Raw genomic sequence first — 20,691 nt, forward strand, 5'->3', positions numbered from 1 at the left:
CATCATGTCCATTTTGATTAGGCAAGGTATCCCTTCTGATCGGTCAAAGCATCTATTCTGCTTGGTCACAGTGTCCATTCTGATTTATCAGAACATCCATCCTATTTGGTCAGGAGGGACCCACGCAGTTTCAGTTGTTGAATACTCTGAATATCATCCCTTTTCTCAATCCCTACCAACTATGACCCATCCTCACCAAAGGCAGCATCTTTCCTGCAGGCACAGGTCCAATTTGAGATCTGGACAGAAGCCTGTTGAGGTAAACTGTGTGCTGCAGAGCTGCAGAGGGGAGGACATGACTCAGTCTGACCTCGCAGCTCCTGGAGCTTCACTCAGCAGTGACTTAACGGAGCCACCGTGGGTCCTTAAACATGGTACTCGGGGCTCCTCTCTGTTCCGGTGTGCTTGTTGGCTGAAGATGGCTGCTATGTGCACTGGGAAACCTAAAATAATCCTTCATTTATTTTTTCATTCTACAAATATAATTGAGTGCCTACTCTTTGCCAAGTGTGGGGAGAGGGAGCAGTAAACATAAAAGTCAGAGGGCTAACATTACTCTCGGCAGCATCAGCTGCAACATCATCACTCAAACAAGAAATATACTCGCTTGGTTTCTATTGGAAAGAATCCTAATTTGGTGGTTTAAATCAGATTTTAAGAGTCAACCACAGTATTCAGCATCCATTTAGGATAGCCAGCGCTATGTGGACAGGCTGAGTACTCCTGTAGAGCAGGGTTCCAGGCAGTCTGCCATGGAGGTGGAAGGAAACAGCTTCACCTGCTCCTGCCTAGAACAAGACTGGAGGCTAATTGTCACGCATAAAAATCAGCCATGCCTCGGGAGATGCTCCCTTGTTAGCCTTCCTCCCTCCAAGGCCAACCTGTCAACAAAATGTTCTCAAATCTTTATTACAAACCTTTAAGTTTATGGGTAACACATGTATAGTATAAGTTAGAATGTGCAGATGAGCAGAGAGAACCCAAAAAGAAAAATCATTCATGTATCCATCCCTCAGAGATAATCACAGTTAATACTTGGGGTTGGGACTTATCCTTCCATATGTCTTTATGGCTGTACCATGCCCCTAGCTATATCCAGAATCTGACCTCAGAGCTTGAGTCTTAACTAACTCGGTACAATCTACAGCGTGGTTGTTGCCAACATTCTTAAATATTTCTTACCCCACATAGGAACTGGGGTGACTTACACTGCACTGTTGGGTAACATAACCCTGGCTGAGTTCACCACACCGAGGGGCCTGCTACCCTACAATCTGACCCTGGACAGAGCAGCTCAGCAGAGGATGGGCCCTGGGATGCACCACCTGGAGATCCGAGCCACCAGCAACACCACCACCTCTGCACCCTCTAGGAACATCACAGTCCACTTCATGGAGCCTCTGTCAGGGCTACAGGCCTCCTGGGGTTCTGACCACTTGGAGCTTGGAGAAGACCTACTGGTCAACATCTCCGTGGCTCATGGCATCCCAGAGGGCCTGACCTTTGAAGTGGCAGGACTCAATGCAACCTTCACCCATCAAGAAGAAAGCCTCCAACGGCCATTTGGGATTTACCATGTGGCAGTTCCTCTTGAAGGTACTTGGGGTTGGTGGGCCACTTCCCAAACTTCCCTCCTCTTTCCTTCCCAACTTGGGTATCCAGCATCCCGCCAGCCAGTTTTGGTGTGTCCTGGTCACAAACCTGGTTCACAGCATCCAGCCTAGGTCACAAAATAAGGAAGAGACATATTATCTGCCCTCATAGAGCTCAGAGTCACAGGGGTTCTCAATTCTGGCACTTCTGACATTTGGGAATGGATCATACTTTGTTGTGGGGACCGTCCTGCACATTGTAGGATGTTTAGCGGCATCCCTGGCTTCTATCCACTAGATGCCAGTAGCACCAGGCCCCTAAGTCATGACAACCAGAAATGCCTCCAGACATTGCCAACTGTCCCCTGGACAGCAAAATCTCCCCCACTGAGAACCACTGAAGGAGAACTGGTGTATTCCAATTTTTCCATCATTTCTAGAGGCGAGTGTGGTTCAGGAAACCAGTCCATGCCCTTGGGGGAGAGAGAGAGGTAAAAACAAGGGTGGGAGAGGGAGGGAGAAGAGAGGAAGAGTCATGATGGGGGCTGGAACAGAGATAGGCTAACAGACTGGCTGGCACCACCAGGGGAGGTGACCACAGCCGACATTTGCATTTAATCTGGAGAGAACAGAGAGTCCTTCAGGGCAGTGCGGTGAGGTCAGCAGGCAGGAATGTGATGAGGGTCACAGAGTCTCCAGCCCACCAGAACCCTGTACCCTGGGGTCCCTGGCCCTGGGTCTCAGAGGTATGTAATAAAGAGGGGAACACTATACAGGTGTGGGTCTACCATGCCCTCACCCGCAGAGCTGGCAAAAGAAATAGCAGGTTAAATGACAGATTTGAGAAGAAAAACACTGGAACTTCGCCAGGTATCAGAAGTCCAGCTTGAAACAGAGAATCCAGAATGAAATGAAATGAAATGACAATGGAAAATAAGCACAATATATAGGCTATAATTCAAATGCAAATTAATTTTTGTCTTCTATAAAAGTTGCCTGGCAGGGAATGATAGATAAAATCTCTGCAGGCCCTGTGAGGTTTTAGCTCACTCTTAGATGATAAGTAGTCTCCCCACAAGAAAAACAGATTTGGATGACTCTAGGGATGAAGGAGGTGAGGAGGAAGGAGACAGAACCAGGTAGGACAGGAAGGCCCTCACTTCGTAGCGCTGGCCCAGTTCTTGCTTTCAGGGCCCAGCAGATGTTTGCAGCTACCTCTTGGGGGAGCTTCTATGGGCTTTTGAGGTCCCTGCTGTGTCCCTCAGCTCCCAGGATGGGTGTGATGCCTCTCCCTCAGCTGGCCACATCTGCCCAGCTGCTGCTTCTTCTGGATCACCAACAAGGTCACTCCTTGTTCTCATTGTTGCCACCCTTTCCAGCAAGCCCTCTCCCCAAGACAACACCTGGTCTGTAGAAAATTCTCACCTTTTCCTTGGCCTGCTACCAGCGACTGCAGGTGTTTCCAAAGGCAGGAATACAGACCTTTCCTCCCTCCCTCTCTCCCTCTCACTCCACCCCCTGTCATAGACCATCCTTCAAGGGCATAAGTAAGGAACACTTCCATGGGGGTACTCAACTGCAAAGAGCACATATCCACCTTTCCAAGGGTCCCGTCTGATGAGTTTCCCTGTAGACTTGAGAAGGTAGCACCCACCACCCTTCCCCATGAGGGAGGAGGAGAGGGATACACAATTACCCCAAGTAAGTCTTACAAATCCTTCTCTCCCTTTTCTACCCCTCAATCTTTTAAAAGTCCTGTCATATCTTTCCTTCTGCTGGAATCTCTTCTCTAATCTGACTAATGAGCACTACTCGTCCTTGGAACTTTAGCTTTAGCCCCGCCATGAACCATGATTGATGAAGTGACCCCCTGCTCTGTGTCCACAATGCCCCCATGCCAATTTCTGCCATGGTTTGGCACTTGGTCTCCTGCATGTCTACTAGACTATAAGGACCTTGAAGACAAAGACCACATTTCATTCATCTCTGTGTCCCTAGAGCCTTGCACCATGCCTGGTATACAAGAGGGGTTCATTAAATGCTCAGAGGATGAAAGGTTCAAATGCTGCTGTCAGTGGACCTGAGAAGCACATGCTGGGAGAGCTGTCTCAGCATAAGTTAAACAATTTATTGCAACACCCATAATTCTCTACTCTGCATTGCAGGCACGTTTCCGGTCACTGTGACGGTGAGGAATGCCTTCTCAAACTTAAGTTTGGAAGTCGGAAGCATCACTGTCACAGGCAAGGAATTTCTGCAAGGGGGTATAGAACTCGTGACCAGGAGTCTGGGGCATTGTACTTGCTTGGAATCCAGTGAGGAACTCTTCAAAACAAACCTCTGAATACTTACCTTGCTCTACAGATGTTAAGGGGCAGTGATATATGCAGTAACACATTCAACCATTGTTACAGAATTCTAAAACATCTGAGTTTGTATTCGTTATGTTGCTTTAAGCTCCAAGCAACACAAAGCCCAACCAAGGTGGCTTTACGTTTAAGGCTTTATTATCCCACATACTAAGAAGTTAGGAGGTAGTTCCAGGGTTGGTTCAGTGACTCAGTGTCAGCAGCAAGGACCCAGGCTCACTCTGTTGTCCTGTTCTGCCATCCTCAGAGCTTCTGCTTTGTCCTTAGGCTTGCCTCTCATCAACACAGCTGCTGCAGTTCCAGACATCACATATCAGCCCAGCATTATCCAGCAGCTGCACAACCCCACTTCCCTCTCTGTAGCTCTTGTTACTAGGGGGGCTGTTTTTCCCCTCATCCCCAGCAATCTTCCCCTCAGATATCATCAGCTGGGGTCACGTACCCCAGCTGTAAGGGATGCTAGGAAGCAGGTGGGAGAAGGTGGATTCTGGCAACCAGGAAGGAGAGTGGAGTACTGGCTGCGGGGTAGGCAACCAACAGTAGCAGTCACAGAGCTGAAAGTTCATCGCAAATGTGTTTGCCAGGACTCTTCGAGTAGCAAGGGACAGAAAAGCAGTTGAAACTGGCTCAAGTCAAAGGGAAATTCTATCAACTCAGAAAAGGAAAAGGCCAGGGTTTAGGCGCAGCTGGATCCAATCACTCAGTGTCATCAGAAGTCTATCTCTCCCCATCTCTTGGTTCTACTTAGGCTTCATTCTGATTCCCTCTTCTCAAGCAGTAGCAGGATGGCCCCAGGCCTCAATCTTTAACCCTAGAGAAAGAGCGCCTCTTTGTGGATATTTCCAGAAGTCTTGAGGTTGCCTCTACTGGTCCAAGCTTGGTTCATGTTCCCTCTAGGACCCAGTGCTGAGGCCAGCGGAAAGTGGTATTCAGTTTAGGCAGACCAGAATCACATGTCCACCTGGAACATGATGCAGGGTCAGCTTCACCCAAACCAAGGACTGAGAGTAGGGGAGGGATGGTTCCTCAGGGAAAATGTTAACTGTAAGGGCTCTTACCAAAAGAAGGGGACCCGGATGCTGGGATGGGGGAAAAAACCATCAGATGTCCTCGCTGCTGTCCACAGCCCTCCTTTTCCACATATGGAATTTGAGGCCCAGAGAGCTTAAATGACTTTCCAGAAGTCACTCAGCTAATTCATGGCAGGATCAGAGGCAGCAACTATTTCTCTTGATTTCTTCATTCAGGGTTACTGGACCATCTTCCTTCTTAAGATTAAGAAGGGCCTCTATGTCTGGCATCTTAGCTTTGCTTTGTATAATTTTATAGACCTTCAAAGTTACAGTTCTCTGAATGAGAATTCATTGGGAGAGAATTTTTTAAAGATTGGTGGTACCCTGATCTTAAAATAACAAGGTCACTGGGGCCTAGAGACTCACATGGATCTGCCAGTGCAGATAAAACACATTCCTATCTTAATCACTACACTTTAATTAGACATTAACATATTCACAGTTCAGTATTTTCAGAGCATATCCACTGCATGTACATTTTCCATTTTTTTAACTTTATATACTAATACTCTTTACAGATATATATATAGATTACAAAGCAATGGTACAGAAGCACAGCATTCAGCCCTCCTGGAGCCTTGAGAAATGGGGATTGCCTTTCTATAATGGGTGAGGAACCTAAGACTCAGAAAGAATAATTAACCTTCCAAGGTTCACATAGCCAGTAAGAGGCTAATAGAAGGACCCAGAAATGCACCATGGTGTGCTGAAGCTAGCTTCTAGCAGCTTGTCAGAGCTCGTTCTGTCCACCTCTTGCTCTACATTCACTGAGGTCAGCTTGGTAGCTTGAAATCTGCCTTAGTGGGAATACTGACGCCACAGAAAGTAGCAAACACTACAAATCAGAGTTCTCCACTCCCTCCCTCAACTGGCAATTAAACATTAACAGCGTACAGCCACATGTCTGTCTCCAAATCTTGTGTGTTATCTGCATTGGCAACTGCCTGCCTCTTTCTTAACAACAAAAGAGGTGTCTTTAGTCCAATGGTGGACATGATGGTTTGGGTTTTTACCAATTTCTATGGTCTGAACGTTTGCTAAATTTCCCTAACCCATTTCCAAGACAGGTGGATCCCCTAGGGCATCTTGAGCATACCTGTGACTCTGCCCTTTGGCAACCTTATAAATACTACCAAAGTCTGACGCCTGTTCCCATTGTGTTTACAGCTCCTTCCAGTCTACAAGAACCATCTGGAACAAATGCCAAGGAAAAGAACATGAGTATTTGTTTTTTAAACACTTAACCTCACAAGAAAAAGATGTCTAAGCACTCTGCTTTAGTTTTGAATTTGGGTTTATTGGTGCTAATAGCCAGAATACTAGGAAGCACAGAGGTTTCTTCCATTTGAAAAGAGATCCAGAAGGAATGAAATCAAACCAAGCATGTTCTCCAACCAGAACAGTGTTATATTACAAATCAGTAATAAGATATCTGGGATATGTATATACCTTTTAGACATCTTGGAAATTAAACAGCACACTTGAAAAAAAATCAACAGTTGAAAGAAAAAACTCACAAGGAAAATTTAAAAATATTTCTGAGTGATGATAGTACAACCTATCCAAATTTGTGGGATGCAGCTAAAGCAGTGTTCAGAGAGAAATTCATAGCTGTTAATGCTTAACTTAGAAAACAGGCCCAGGTTGCTTTGTTTTTACAGCAAGACTGAGTCCTCAGCTTCTTGCTGTTGACATTACCCATGCATGCACTTGTTCAGTAACAAAGACTGTGCATCTACAATATCCAAGGCTTGGTGTTAGGGACTAGGGATACAAAGGTGAATAAACAGCTGTGGTCCCTGCCTTCCTGGAGCCTAGTGGGTGAAACTACCAAACAAATTAGCATCTCGTTAGGACTTGTGATAAATGTCTAACTAGAAGCAACAGGGTACAGTGACAGCAGCCAAACAGGGTGGCCTAGCAAATGTGATCAGATGAGGCCTCTTGGAAGGTGACATTCAGGTGACATTCGAGTGGGAACCTGAAGATAAGACAGTCAGTCATGCTGGAAAGCAGAATAAGAGCTTCACAGATATGAAGGCCCTGGGGCTAAAAGTTAGCCTTAGGACTATGGTGGGGGCAGTATGTAGGAGATTATAGAGAGATGGACAGAGACCAGATCGCATGAGGTCTTGGGTACCAAGACAGGGGTTTGGGTTTTATTCTCAGGCCATGGGAGACCACTAGGGGTTGAGTTCTGCCATGTAGCCTCCTGTTACACCAGGCTAAGCCCTCTAGGCCTAGCCGTTTATTAGGTCCTACCAGAACTTACTCCAGGAGCATACCTTATAACTGCCGATCTCTCCTCCTAGAACCCACAGGCTCACTCCTTCACAATAACTCTGTTATCCTGTCCTCTGGGGAAGCTTGCCCTGACATCAGCTATCCGCTTTGCAGAGGTCACAGCTCTGTGCCTTCCTCTGCACCAGACACAATAGAAAGCATGTCAGTAGCTTCTCTCATTTAATCCACAGCAACCCAGGAATCGAATGCTATCAAACCTTCATAGGAGCAGATGTTCTCAATCTACTGCTTCCCTTTTACACATTCTCATAATCCTCTTGGCCCCTATCTCTATAGCAGTTAGCTCTCTGTGTTTTAATGGCCTGTTTTCTTGTCCGTATTCCCTCCCAAACTTAAGGGCAAGGCCTAGGTCTCTATTCCCGTATCTCTGGGCATCAAGCATGGGCCCTGTCCCAGAACAGGCTCTGTTAACAGTTGGATGCATGGTGGACCCTTAGCACTGAGCCCACATTCAGACTAAAGTTACTTACCCTGTGATTCATCCCCAGAGGGCAGCCAGGTGGATCATACAGGGTCTGTTTCCATTCTACGTCCTATGCTGTGGCTACCCTTGGCACAGATTGCTGTGGGTGGGAGGTGGGGTACCAAATGGAGGTGGAGGGGCATCTCACCAACTAGTTGCTTTTTCTGCAGAGAGAGAAAGGGAATGTGCAGGTGTATGTGGAACCTGGTCAGTATGTGGATCCTTTCACGACAGTGACTCTGGGCTGGCCAGACAGTGACACGGATTTACACTTCCAGTGGTCATGTGGTAGGTGGCTGCAGAGCTCTGGAACTATCCTAGCTCACCAGAAAGTAATGGATAGAGGTCAGGTTTGCTGTTCTTTAACCTTCACACAGGCATTACTTATGCCTGCCATTTTGTGCACCTTGCATATGCCAGAGATTGAGAATTCCATGGAAATGGGAGGGTGGGGGGAAGCAATGGCAAATCAAGGCAGAGGTAGCCCTGAAGGCAGGCAACAAGGAGATGCATTATCTGTAAAGAATCTGAGAACAGTAATTGATCCTAAAAGTCAATCTGCTTTATTTTCACCACAAACAACTTCAGTGATAAAATAAAAACAACTCCTCCCTGCTGGGTGGATCCCTCCTTTCACTTCCCTGTGCTTCATATGTCACTGGGAAGAGAGTCTAGAAGTGAGGAGGCATTTTCAGACAAACCAAGAGAGTATCACCAGTACCCATTATTTAGAAACGGTTGTCCTCCTTTCTGTAGGGATATATCCTAGCTAGGCAGACATTCTTTTGGAAATGAATGCCATCCCTACTGTACATATTATTTTTATTACCTATTTTTTCTTTGAACAATATATCCTGCATATTTTAATGCCATGATATCTTCTCCATCTTAATTTCATAATAAGTACATAATAGCCTGTTTAGTTGATGTATGATCGTTTATTTACTGGTGTCCTATTTTTGGACATTTAGGTTGTTTTGAATTATTTGCCCTTATAAACAATGTTGTAATGAACATCCTTGTAGTTCTATCTTTATTTGCCTCTGTGGTAACTTTCAGAAATAAGTTTTGAGAAAATAAATAAATTTCAAGAAATGGAATAGCTGGGTCAAAAGTCATGGAAAATTTGAAGCCTTTCAATATCCATTGGTAAGTGCTCAGGACATCCTTTTGAATGTTAATTCTCATTATCAGAATTCAGAAAGGATGCATGTATACAGTTTGGGTGGTTGAGCTGATGGCCCAACCCTAGATCATGTCCTGTGAATGACTACTATACTGGGGGGCGGAGGAAGCAAGGTGATTGATGGATAAACATCGATCAACAGAGATGAAGGGCAAAGGATACAGGGACTTACCAAGCTGGTATCATAAAGCTGGAGATGACATGCAGCCTCTCAGATGGAGATACAGCCCCCAGGGCCCCAGTGTACCCAAAGGGACATACAGCTGAGGACAATCGCTTCCAAGTGGAGTGAGAGTTGCACCAGGGATAAGAAACTGCCCTGGATGCTCTCCCAAGCAAAGCGGTCTATCCTCCTGGCCTCTCTCCTGTTATATGCCTGCCCGTTCATTCATCAGTGCAAGTGGCTGGTGCAAACAAAAGAAGCTGACATACCCTGCAGGTCTGCTTGGAGTCAGGGTGAAGCGCCGCTCATTTCCCTAGAAGCATCCTTCCGCAGCACCATTCCTGCACCCTGCAAGTGAGAGTGTTTTTAAAAACCAAACTCTCTCTTTGGAGCTGCTTTTCTTATCGATATATGACTTTTTTCTTCTAAAAATCCCAAACCAGAAGGGTCCCTGGATGTATAACAGTGTTTGCCCCCCTCTCTCAGGACGTTGCTGGGCCCAGTGGAGCTACTGTGTTGAGAGGCAGCTGCTCTGCACAGACCAAAGGGAGCTGGTGCTTCCTCCGTCCTGCCTGCCACCGCCCAACTCCGCCATCACCCTGCACCTGGCCACCTGGAGAGGCAGGGAGCTGGAGAACCGGGAGGAGAAGTGCCTCTATGTGTCTGCCCCCCTGGAACTCAGGCCTCGAGTCAGGTGGGGGCGAGAGAGCAAACTCCTATGGTGTTGCCATCCCTTCAGCCACCGTTTACTGAAGAGCCAGCTCCGGCTGGCACTGACGTAGGGGCAGGTCTTACAGGGGTGGTCCAAGAGCCCCGGTCACAGTTCTCACGGGGAGTGCTCCCTGGTGGTCAGCAATTATTTGCCCCAACGAATGCAGGGAGATAGTGCACCCCGATGACAAGTTCCCAGACTCGGGACCAGGGAAGGCTTCCCTCAGGAGAGATGTGAAGAAGGAAGAAGGACCAGCTTGGCAGGAAAAGGGGGCTGGAGAGGAAACTGGATGACAAAGGGGGGGAGCATAGAATAAGCTGGAAGTGAAGGAGACTGGTGTGGCTCAAGTATGGAAGGAGAGAGAGGGGCAAGAAGAAACTGGGAGAAAAGGCGGGGCCTGGCTCTGGTGGAACCCTGTGGGTTATGTCACAGACATGATTTGAAGAGTTCTGGAAAGTCACCCAAGAGTTGCAAGCAGGCTGGGGACATGATTATGTCTTACTTCAAAATGCTGTGGTAGCAGGGTGGAGAGCAGGTTGGAGGAGGGCAAGACAGGGCTCCAGGAGATTGCTTGAGTTCTTGCAGGAGTCAAGGTGAAAGTTCAAGGTAGCCTGGTCTATCAACTGGATCCCAGCAAGAAGTAGATGTCTCCCTCAAACTGGGAATTGATGAGAGTTGGACAAAGGGCCTATTTACAGATGTGGGCAAACAAAGGGATAACAGTGCAGGACTACAATAGGAGGAAGCCACTCTTCTTCTTAGGACTGCAGAAGGAAGGAGTGGGGGATGGCGTTGCTGGAACCCCCGGGAGCTGTGGTCTTGGTTAGAGGAACACAGTCACTGCCAACTGCTGCCCACCTGCTAAGGAGCAGGGACAGTGGTGAATAAATACCCACCTCCCTCCCTCACCCTCTGATTCCCCAGCCAATGCCTCCCATTGCTGGGCCCAACCAGAAGCCAGAGGGCACAGGAACTCAGGTGACCCAGTCTATGGAGTGTAGTCTCCTAGTGCCCAGAGCCACAAAGAGTTGTTGGAGAATGTCTGGTACATCTGTGCTAGGACAGACATGAAGACAGAAGTAGGGAGATTGAGAGCTGCTAAGGACTTAAAACTGAAAGGTCCTGTGGATGGGCTAGACACACGGCAGGTACCAGAGTGATCTCTCACTGGCTCTAGGGAGGGAGTGGGATGCTAGAGAGAAGACCCAGGATCTGAATGTAGATGTGCTGGTGCATGTTCCCTTCTCCCACTCAGGAGTCGTGTCACCTGGTACGAATCACATTGGCTCCCTGAGCCTGGTTTGCTTGTCTGTGATAGGGGATTCTAATATGTTGCTCCTAGGGTTGGGGTAAGCACTGGATAAGCAAATAATGACGCAAATTCTTTATAACCTGTGGCATGCAGGCAATAAAACCATAGCATTCCTTTATTATTGCTAGAGCCAGAAAGACTCATGAAAATATTGTCTGCTCTTATCCCCCCCACTTTGCAGGGGAAAATGAGACTCAGAGAGTTTAAGTGACTCATGCAAGGTGACCATTCTTACAAGGCAGGGACAGGATCCGAGGACCCTGGGCTTCATGCACTTTCCAAACCATTGTCTTTCATCAGGAATGAAGTGGGAATTCGGTCAGGCACAAATCACTCCATCTCCATGACCAACACTATGTCCTGGTTTTGGTTGGGGCATGGGTTGCTTTTATTCCACCTTTCACTTGAAAAAAGGCCCTCTGCCACCTTTGCAAAGGACCTGAGAAGAACCAGACAAAAGACCAGGCCATGAGGCCTGAGCGAGCTTCCGCACTCCTTTCTGTCTCCCTCTCAGCTGTGAGAACTGCAGACCAGCGAATGCCAGTGAAGATGTCATGCTCAGAGTCACCGTGGGGGATGACTCCTCAGTGGCCATGTTCAACTGGTATTTAGAGGACACCTCTCTGGAGAAGGTGAGGACACTGGCAGTCACTCCCACTTCGACTGACCAGACCCTGGGTCACATGCCCAGGACTGAGCCAGAGCCCATAGGGTGAGGGGGCGGGGTGGTGGTGTTCCCAGAGAAAAACCAGGGCATTGGTCAGAAGGGAGAACGGATGCAAGGGAGCAGAAGCAATGGGGAAACATCACAGCAGATGCTGCGGGTGCCCCACCCCAGTCCCTCTTCCCAGGCTGATGCACCCATCCCAGCCGCTGTGGAGTGACTGCCGGCCAGTAACCAATGGAGGTGGGGGTCTAATGGCCCAGCTCCCCTGCCTCTGAGTAAGAGAACTTCTGTGGTGCAGCTCACACTCCCTGTGGGATCAGGCTGAGGCTGACTGGACACCTCCTGAAACCACTTCTCTGCCCTACTCTGCTTCCCTCTCCACTCTGGGTTTCCCAAGAGCCCTCCCTCAGTAAATGACCTGCACATGAATCCTCGTCTCAGGCTCTTCTTCAAGGGAACCTGATCTCAGATAAACACCTACACCAAGCTGGAAATTGGGTATTTGGGGAAGCAGGTGGTGTCTTTGCAGCAGAGACAGATCTGGAAGGCCTCCTAGGGGTGAGAAGCCACTGCCCTGCTGAGGTCCAGCAGCCTGGCTGAAGCCTCAGGGGCTCTGGTTGGTGCTCTCTTTCAGGATGAGCCTCTCCCGGCTGCCTGCAGATTCCAGGAATTTTGGCTGAGTGCTTTAATCCTCCTTCAGAGCAACACCTCCATGCTGCGGTTGAACAGCTCCTTCCGGCAGACCTGGGGCCAGGCCATCCGGATCAGAGCCACAGGTGTGGAGGCCTCCCCTAAGTCTCTTGTCACGGGTCCCGTCTGCCGCAGAAAGTGAACCAAGACAAACCCAGAAGCCCTGAAATGTGGGACTTCAGTGCAGGGTCAGGGGCCAGACGCAGGCTCTGGTGTTAATCCCATCACTAGCACTTAAACTCTCTGTGCCTCAGTTTCTTCAATTCCTCTGAATTGCATTATGCAGGGTGAATGAGACATATTATTCTGGGGTGGTGCAGCCTGCATGTCCTGCCAGGAAGATTCTCACTTTAAACAAGCCCAGTGCGGTGGGAAATGTAGACTCTCAAAAAGACAAACAATGGATGATTACTCTTTTCTGGATGGATTCATTTGATTCAGTTTTTCTCAAAATGGCCCATAGGCCTCCCACACTGGGACAACCTGGGGTACTAGTTTAAAATGAACACTCCCAGACTTACCCCAAACTTTCTGGATTAGGTCTACACTAATCATTTTTAATTGGTTAAAATTCTCTTTATGCCCAGCTCTTCCAGGTACATACTCTTTTTGAAATACCAGGCTGTGTGGGATGCTGGTGCAGGTGGAGGCCTGGAAAGAGCAAGGCCTTGGGCAGGATCAGCCTGTTTCTAGATTCTGGCCATGGACCTTCTGAGCTTGGTGATCTTGAGCAAGTCATTTTGTTTCCCAGTAGACTTCCTCCTCACCAAAGCTTCAAGGAAGCTACTAATATTAGCCCTGTTTTACAGATGAAGGACTGACTCTTAAAATGTGAGGCCCCAGGATACCCTGCAACAGGGGGAGCTGTTAGATATGCAGATTTCTGGGCCCCACCTCAGAACCTCCAGAGAGGTCTGAGGCTCGGGGTCAGAACATGGGCCTGGGAATCTGCATGCTTAACAAGCTCCCAGGGCAATCCCGAAGCATGGTACTTTGTGTGACCCACAGAGCCCCTCAAGCACCCTCTGTCTTCACTCCCCGGCAGTGACTGGGCATGCTTATGGGGAGGACACCTATGTGATCAGCTCTCTGCCTGCCCCCGAGGTGCCCATCTGCACCATCACCCCGGAGGAGGGTACCATTCTGACGAGCTTCACCCATCTTCTGCAACACATCCTCTGCCCTGGGCCCCCTGGAGTACTGCTTCTGTCTGGAGTCAGGTACCGGCCCAGGGCTATTGCTCTCCCTCAGCTGCTAGGCTCCATTTCTCCCAGAACAGGGACCTCTCTGTGAGAGATGCAAAAAGTATGTTCCATGTGTGAGAGAGGTTTGCAGAATGAAGAACCCCCTACACCTTAACCCCAGCCCCAGGCACACTGACCCAGCCACATCCCTGCAGGAGGGGGATGCTCTTCCGATCAATGAGCCTGGGAAGGCCTTTGTACAGGATGTGACTTTTGAATGAACTTGGATATGTTTTGAGCTAATTTTTAAGATCTCCTCCACCCCCCCCTTCCTCTTCCTCCTTCTCCTTTTTGTAATTTGGTTTACTACCTTGGATTTTTTTTAAGCCTGTAAAGAGAGAAAATTTTTTTTGAATTTTTTATGGATTCCATTAAAATTATTCCAAAGTCCTAGCAGCATGTGATTACCTAGAGAGACCAGTGGATCACTATAGATGGCTGTCTTCTCTCTGAAAGCATGGAGTCCCTGAGTACCTGCCATGCCTTCATGAGCTGTGGCTTTTGTGTCCTTGTCATCAGGCTCTACCTCGGTGGCTTTCCAGTCTCCTTGGAGATGCCCCCCTAACTGTTCAGTTTCCATTTACCAGGTTCCTGTCTACACTGTGGCCCTGAGCCTGCCCTCCTGTCAGTTTTTCTGCCACTTGGAAAAGTAAACAATGACTTCATGCTGACAGTGGTCATTTCTGTCTCCAATCTCTCAGGGGACAAACAGCAGGCCCATGCAGCAGTGAAGGTGGGTGGTGGCAGCCTTTTGTTTCTTTACTGAGAAAACTTGCTGACCCAACTGAACCTCACCAAGTGGGTGACTGGGTTGAAGGGAGCCAAGGGCATGACCAGATGAGTCGCTGATTCATTCATTCCTTCAACTAGTATTTTCAGAGCACCTGTTATGTGCCAGGCCCCGGGGACACAGCTGTGAACAAAACAGACATGGTCTCTATCTTTGCAGATCCTTCATCTCAGTGGACAGAATAAGAGTAGGGCCCTGGAGTCTTGGAGCAGGAGGTCCCAGGGATGAGATAGACCAGTGCCATCAGAGTCTAGAGGAAGGAGGACCAAAATCAGCCATCGGGGCTACAAGGCTGAGGCTGGATAAAATCAGGGTAAATTTGAAGGGTGAGAGACCAGGTGGAGCAGGAAGGGGGCTCGATACGGAGGGCGGTGAGGATAGAGCAGCAACTGGCCCAAGGCTTGCTTTCAGTGGCCTTTGGCTGCTTGCTACAAGTGGGCCCGGCTGCCCTCAGCCTCAAGAGAGACCCCACACCAGGTGCAAAGCCTTCCAGCCTTGCTCTGGTTTGCCTTGTGAGACTGACTTCAGGCTCCAGGTTTGGGAACAAGAACTGGTGAGCTGAGGTCTTCCGTGCACTGAGCGTGCTTCTGGTTTCCCTATTAGGTGGGACTTGGAGACACCCGTGTTGACAACGTGGCTTTCCAGGCTGCAGTGTTGGAGAATATCACCGCCACTCTGCAAGGTGAGCGGGACCCTTAGCGGCTCTTCCAGCTGTCCAGAGCCGTGTCATCCATGCTGGACCAGGAGTGCCAGGAGCAGGGCTGCAGGGGGCTGCTGAACATGGACGTCAGACAGAAGGTGCTCAAGAGGGGGCCCTTTCATGCCGTCCAGTGGGGCCCCGGGGTCTGTACACAGCCGTTCAGGGTGGGGAGTGGAATTCACAGAGCTGGGAAGCCTCGGTATCTGCTGAGCTGTTGACATCAGCTCCCTCTCTGGTCCTTTCTTGGTAAGTGACCTAAAATGAGGGAAACCTGCTTTCCCTGCTCTGCCTCATGGAGTCAAAGGCTTCTATGGCAGGAAGGAATTTAAGAGTATCACTCCAGGCCTTCCTGTCAAAGATGACAGAACTGAGGCCAGAGGAGAAAAGTGGCCTGGCCTCACTCATATAGTTAATGGTTTGGCGTTAGACCCTGGATGTCATCCCACCTCTGTCACTTGCCATCTGTACTGTCACAGGCTGGTGAATGAACTTCTCTAAGCCTCCGGTTCCCCATCTGGAAAATGGGGATAATAAATAGTATTTTTCCTCATAAGGTTAGGTCAAACCATTTGAAATTACCAACATTCAACCAGTTTTAATCCAGACAGTGGCCATCTCATGTGTTACAGCCTAACATGATAAACAACTATTGCAGAGCGTATGACTACTTCCACTCCTGGTACCTGCTCTATGAATATGTGTGGGTGCAGGTACACGCACGTGCACACACACACACACACACACAGCATCACATACACCTGCTGGGCATGGAGAAGAAAAGAAATTCTTCTCTGGTCCCCTGAAGGGTTTGCATGAAAGTACTTAGCATGGTGCAGGACATGTGGTAAGTACTTAGTACAAAGAAGTGGTGGCTGTCATAGTAATTACTTACAGACAAATAACAAACACTTATTGAGCGCCTACAATATGCTGCCAGCCCAAGAGCTTCAGGTGAACCCAGCGGGAGGCCACCCGGGCTCTGCAGCATGCCAGTGAAGCCCTGTTGGCAGTGAGTTCCAAGGCCCATCCTGAAGACCAGGGGCGCCAGGCGGCCACCAAGGACCTGTTTCAGGCTGTGAGCAGTGTGCTAGAAGCTTCCCTGAGGGAGGGACCAGAAGATCCTGCAGAGGCCAAGGGCAATCTCAGCCCAGATGCAGACCACAGCCCACATGCTACCCAGCTACCACATGCCCAGCTCACACAAGCCTTTCTAGATGGATCTTTCTCCTCATCTTGCAGAGAAGGAAACTGAGGCACAGAGGTTAAAGTCCTCTCTGGGGAGCGGGAAGAATAGTTACAGAGACCAGAGCTTCTGGGAGGCAGAGCAAAGGCTTGGGAGTGAGGAGCCTGACTTCCAATCCTGCCTCTGTCACTTTCAAACCTTGAGACTTGGGCAGGGTACATAACTTCCCTCAGTCTCACCCCTTATCTGTAAATCGAGGCATTCCGCCTCATCCCAGATAAGCCACCAACTGGAGAGATACCATATCCACCCCACAGAGAGCGTTTTTAGAAGAGAGGCAGTCCCTAGAGTGAGAACAGATGAGGCACAGTCTCGAGCAGCCCCAGCACCCTGACAGGGCGCAAGGGAAAGGGCCTCCTAGGATGGCATCATGATGGAGCGGAAAACCCATTTCTCGCTGCTCCATGGTCCTTTAGCATGTGGGGAACACACACACACACACACACACACACAGTCACACTCAAACACATACCCATGCACTCACACACACCCACAGACACTAACACATTCACTCCCACTCACACACACTTACAAGCATTCACTTATACTCTCACACATCTCTTAAAGCACAGTCTTGCCCACACTCACAGAGATGCACATTTACAGTCATATCTTCACACATGGCCACAGTCACACACACTCACACAGACTCTCACGTATGGTTATAGTTACAAACAAAAGCACATACACTCATTTATGTTCGGACAGTTATACTCACACATACCCTCAAACCCACACTGACATTCTGACACACAATCACACACTTACACTCAGATACACACACACAATTCCTTATATTCACAGGTCACCCACATACATTCACATCCACTCCATCACAGACACACACACACACACACACACACAATCTATGCAAACATCCAGCCCTCCTCGGATCCTCACACCAGTCTTGGCCTCGGTGAGGTTGCATCCTCATCTGGGGGTTTGGGTGGGATGAGGAGCAGTCCAAGCCCAGGTGATCCTGTAAAGTGGCTCTGCCTGTGGCTTTCTATTTGCCCACAAATAAGACCTGGGTTGTGGCCCTGTCAGGGCCAAACAGAGCAGCACAGAGTGGCACACAGTGTGACAGCTCAGTGCAGACTCAGGAGCCAGATGCCTCCCAGCTACCCTGGCCACCCCCTCCATCTCCATATACACAAACAGGTAACCAGCTGCACTGAGGTCCCCGAGAAAGCTTATCCCCTGACCTGGCTCGGTCTACACCCACATCCCAAGACCCTGTGACAGGCAGAGCCCAGAAGACCAGCCCTGGAACTGGGAGATGTGAGGGGAGCTGGAAGCGGGAGGGCTTTTTACTGAGCCGTCTGGGTGTTTGTACAACGTAGGAAAGGAGCTGGTGAGTGCCAAGTCCCACCTTGGAGCCCCCCATGAGGCCTCAAAGATGGGTCATGTCGGAGCCAGGCAGGCAGGGAGGCTAAATGAAGGGGGCCTGCCCACGTTTAACTACATTCCAGGTGCGCCTGGCCAAGCCCACTGCTCCACAGAGCTGTGGGGATTCAAGATGCTCTGGCCTTGGGAATTCTTCATGGAGTGCATGTCTCTCACTGCGCCCTCCACTACCTGAGGATGCCCTCCACCCTGCATGCCTCCACCTGACAAGCAGGGGCAGGCACTGCTAGGACCCCTGCAGTGAGCACCCTTCTTTGACTCCTTGTGCCAGGGTTACCCTCTTGGGGGCCAGGCACAGTTTCCCAAAGCAGCATTCTGATCAGAGCTAGGGTCTGAAACTAGGTCCTTAATCGAATCAGATTGGACAACACCAAAGGCCAGAGATGGGCCTAGAAGTCCATGACATTAGAGATCAAGTAGGGAGAGGGGATAAGCCTGGAGAAATGTCCACATTAAAGCTCATTTATTCATCCAACAAAGTATGTGTTGGCCACCATTATGTGGCAGGTGCTCTTCTAGGCACTGGGGGTGCAGCAGTGAACACAGCTGGCTGATGCCCTGTCCTCATAGAGCCTCCAACCCAGTGCTGGGGGCGCCAGCTGCCTCTCCTGCTGCTCCTACTGATGCAAACATGCAGAGCCATCTACGGGGACTACAATAGAGCCACCCACTGCGATGGCAATGCCAGGGTTCCCTGCAGTGCAGCAGCTCTTCCTCTGACACCAGCTTTCTTCTCTCTCTCCTGACACCTCTGTTCTCACCTTGTGGCCAGAATACAGCCCCGGAGTTGGCGAGGCTCCTCTGTACATGCTGCGGCTGCCAGCTCTGCAACATTTACCCTGCCTGCTGCCTCCTCCCTTGGCTCCGTGGAGGACAGCCCGGAGCCTGTGGACATCAGGGTAACGACAGTAATAACCTCCTTGGGAGCAGTCCTCTATAGCTTATATGGCACTTGCACGTGCGTTTGCTCAGCTATGTTGATAACAACCTGTTTGTTCCATAGTATTACTACACCCGTTTCACAGATGAGGTTCAGTGACTCACCCAATGCTACGAGCAAAGTGGCAGAGCTGAGATGCAGACTCAGTCCTTCCGACACCCATCCTTCTTGCACTGCGTTGTGGAATTTCTCCAGCAGTCTTGATTGAGTTAGTTACTGGAAATAAAGCTCTTCAGACTTCATTCCGTAACTAGGAAATGGCAAACCCAGAGCTCTTTTCACTCCCAAGTGAGGGCACATCTGACTCTCTGTTCTTTGAGCCCCAGCAAAGGCAGACAGGTATCTCTCCCTTGAGGACTTGATGGCTTTGCCAAGAAGAAAGGCTTGGAGGGTTTCACGGTCCAGTAGCTGCACACTCTACGGGTCTGAGTGGGTCCTCAGCCCTGGAGGGCAGATACACACCAGGAAGGCCAGACTCAGCTAACAGCGGGGCCCCCCACTCACCCCACAGGGGAAGGCCACCTGTCCATCCCATCTTAGGAAACTTTATCATTCTCATAGGGACGCAGTGACCTTCCAGCTTTCGGGCACCTTGGCCAGCACTCCTTGTTCTTGGTTTCAGGTGATAAGTTTCCCAAAGAGCCCCTTCCCAGCCCGGAGTCACTTTGATGTCAGTGGAACTGTTGGTGGCCTCTGTCTGAGCAGCCCTAGTGGACATCTCATACCCATGAAGAATCTGTCGGAGAATATCGAGGTAGAGTTGAGGGTGCTGTCAGATGTCAGTTTCACTTCAGAAGTTAGTTTTCTTCGTCAACTTGGTTGGGACCAGAAGTTGATTAAAGAGGAGAATCATTAAGAATGGTCTTTACCCTATGTTACACACTGTATTTTAACTTAAAACTATAAATGTATCATTGTCAATCTTTGGGTATACAATTGAAATGTTTCTTTAAATCTGTTGATTGGATTTTTAATCATCTTCATTACATAAACCACCTTTACAATGCAGCCTCTAAAATGTCAGATTTTCTTTAAAATGAAGCAAAAACAAGCACACCATGGTGCAATAGGAGTTCAGATTCTTTTGAGATTTTAGTGATTTTTTTCTCATCTTCTAGTTTTCTCATCAATGACCACCAACAATGTTTAGCAATTCATCTTTCCCGTGTCTTCTCAAAGCATTCGACTTAAGTTTTTATGCAAATAATTCTTTTCACACTACTACTTTGTCACTCTATGTCACTCTGTGGAATATATCATTAAAATTGACCTTTACAAGCACAAGTACAATGGACAAGAGCAGCTTTGGGATCAAACACAAGTGCCTGTTGGTGAGCTCACACCTCAGCTGGCAGGAGAGAGCTGCCATAGGCTGGGTTCTCTGGAAGCAGGTGCTGAGAAAGAACTTGGGGTGCTAGATGTTTGCTAGAGACAGTAAAAAAAGCTGGCTGTGAAGAGGGAGGAAGGACAGCAGGATTGGGCAGAAGAGAAGTCAGATTGCAATCCAGACCTCACAAAACTCCAGTCAACCCTGTAGCAAGTATTAGCCATCGGGCCTGTATTAATCAGCCGTATAATTTTCTGTGTCTTTTGATATTTTGATATCTTAAAAATCTTGCTGGTGAGAAAGAAACGCCCTGCCAGGGCCAGCCAATCCTTATAGGTAGCAAAGGGCTTTGCCAGGGCATGCCTTTCATATGCACACTAACCAATCCCAAGTTCATACCCTCAACCAGCCTCTTTATCTGACTCACACACCAAGCCAACATTTCCCCTGTCCTAAACCATCCTGAGGCCATGTTCCAAGTAACCAGAGACCATCCCTATTCATGCAGC

At 48.9% G+C, this 20,691-nt stretch overlaps 1 protein-coding gene across 1 annotated transcript in view; it reads left to right on the top strand.

The window, feature by feature from the left end:
- Positions 1–15,574, top strand: part of LOC123855231 (polycystin-1-like protein 2) — a 36,469-nt gene extending 20,895 nt beyond the window's left edge. The window contains 12 exon segments of the mRNA XM_054511246.1: positions 1,192–1,596; positions 3,758–3,835; positions 6,202–6,255; positions 7,976–8,089; positions 9,637–9,844; positions 11,689–11,806; positions 12,476–12,617; positions 13,214–13,216; positions 13,577–13,689; positions 13,691–13,751; positions 14,363–14,508; positions 15,169–15,574. Coding sequence (XP_054367221.1) covers positions 1,192–1,596; positions 3,758–3,835; positions 6,202–6,255; positions 7,976–8,089; positions 9,637–9,844; positions 11,689–11,806; positions 12,476–12,617; positions 13,214–13,216; positions 13,577–13,689; positions 13,691–13,751; positions 14,363–14,508; positions 15,169–15,483 — 1,757 coding nt within the window. The 3' untranslated portion in view covers positions 15,484–15,574.
- The last annotated feature ends 5,117 nt before the right edge of the window (positions 15,575–20,691 follow it).

Source organism: Mirounga angustirostris, unplaced genomic scaffold, assembly GCF_029215605.1.
Source record: "Mirounga angustirostris isolate CCGP_5_RB_7025 unplaced genomic scaffold, mMirAng1.0.hap1 SCAF_16, whole genome shotgun sequence".
NCBI lineage: Eukaryota > Metazoa > Chordata > Mammalia > Carnivora > Phocidae > Mirounga > Mirounga angustirostris.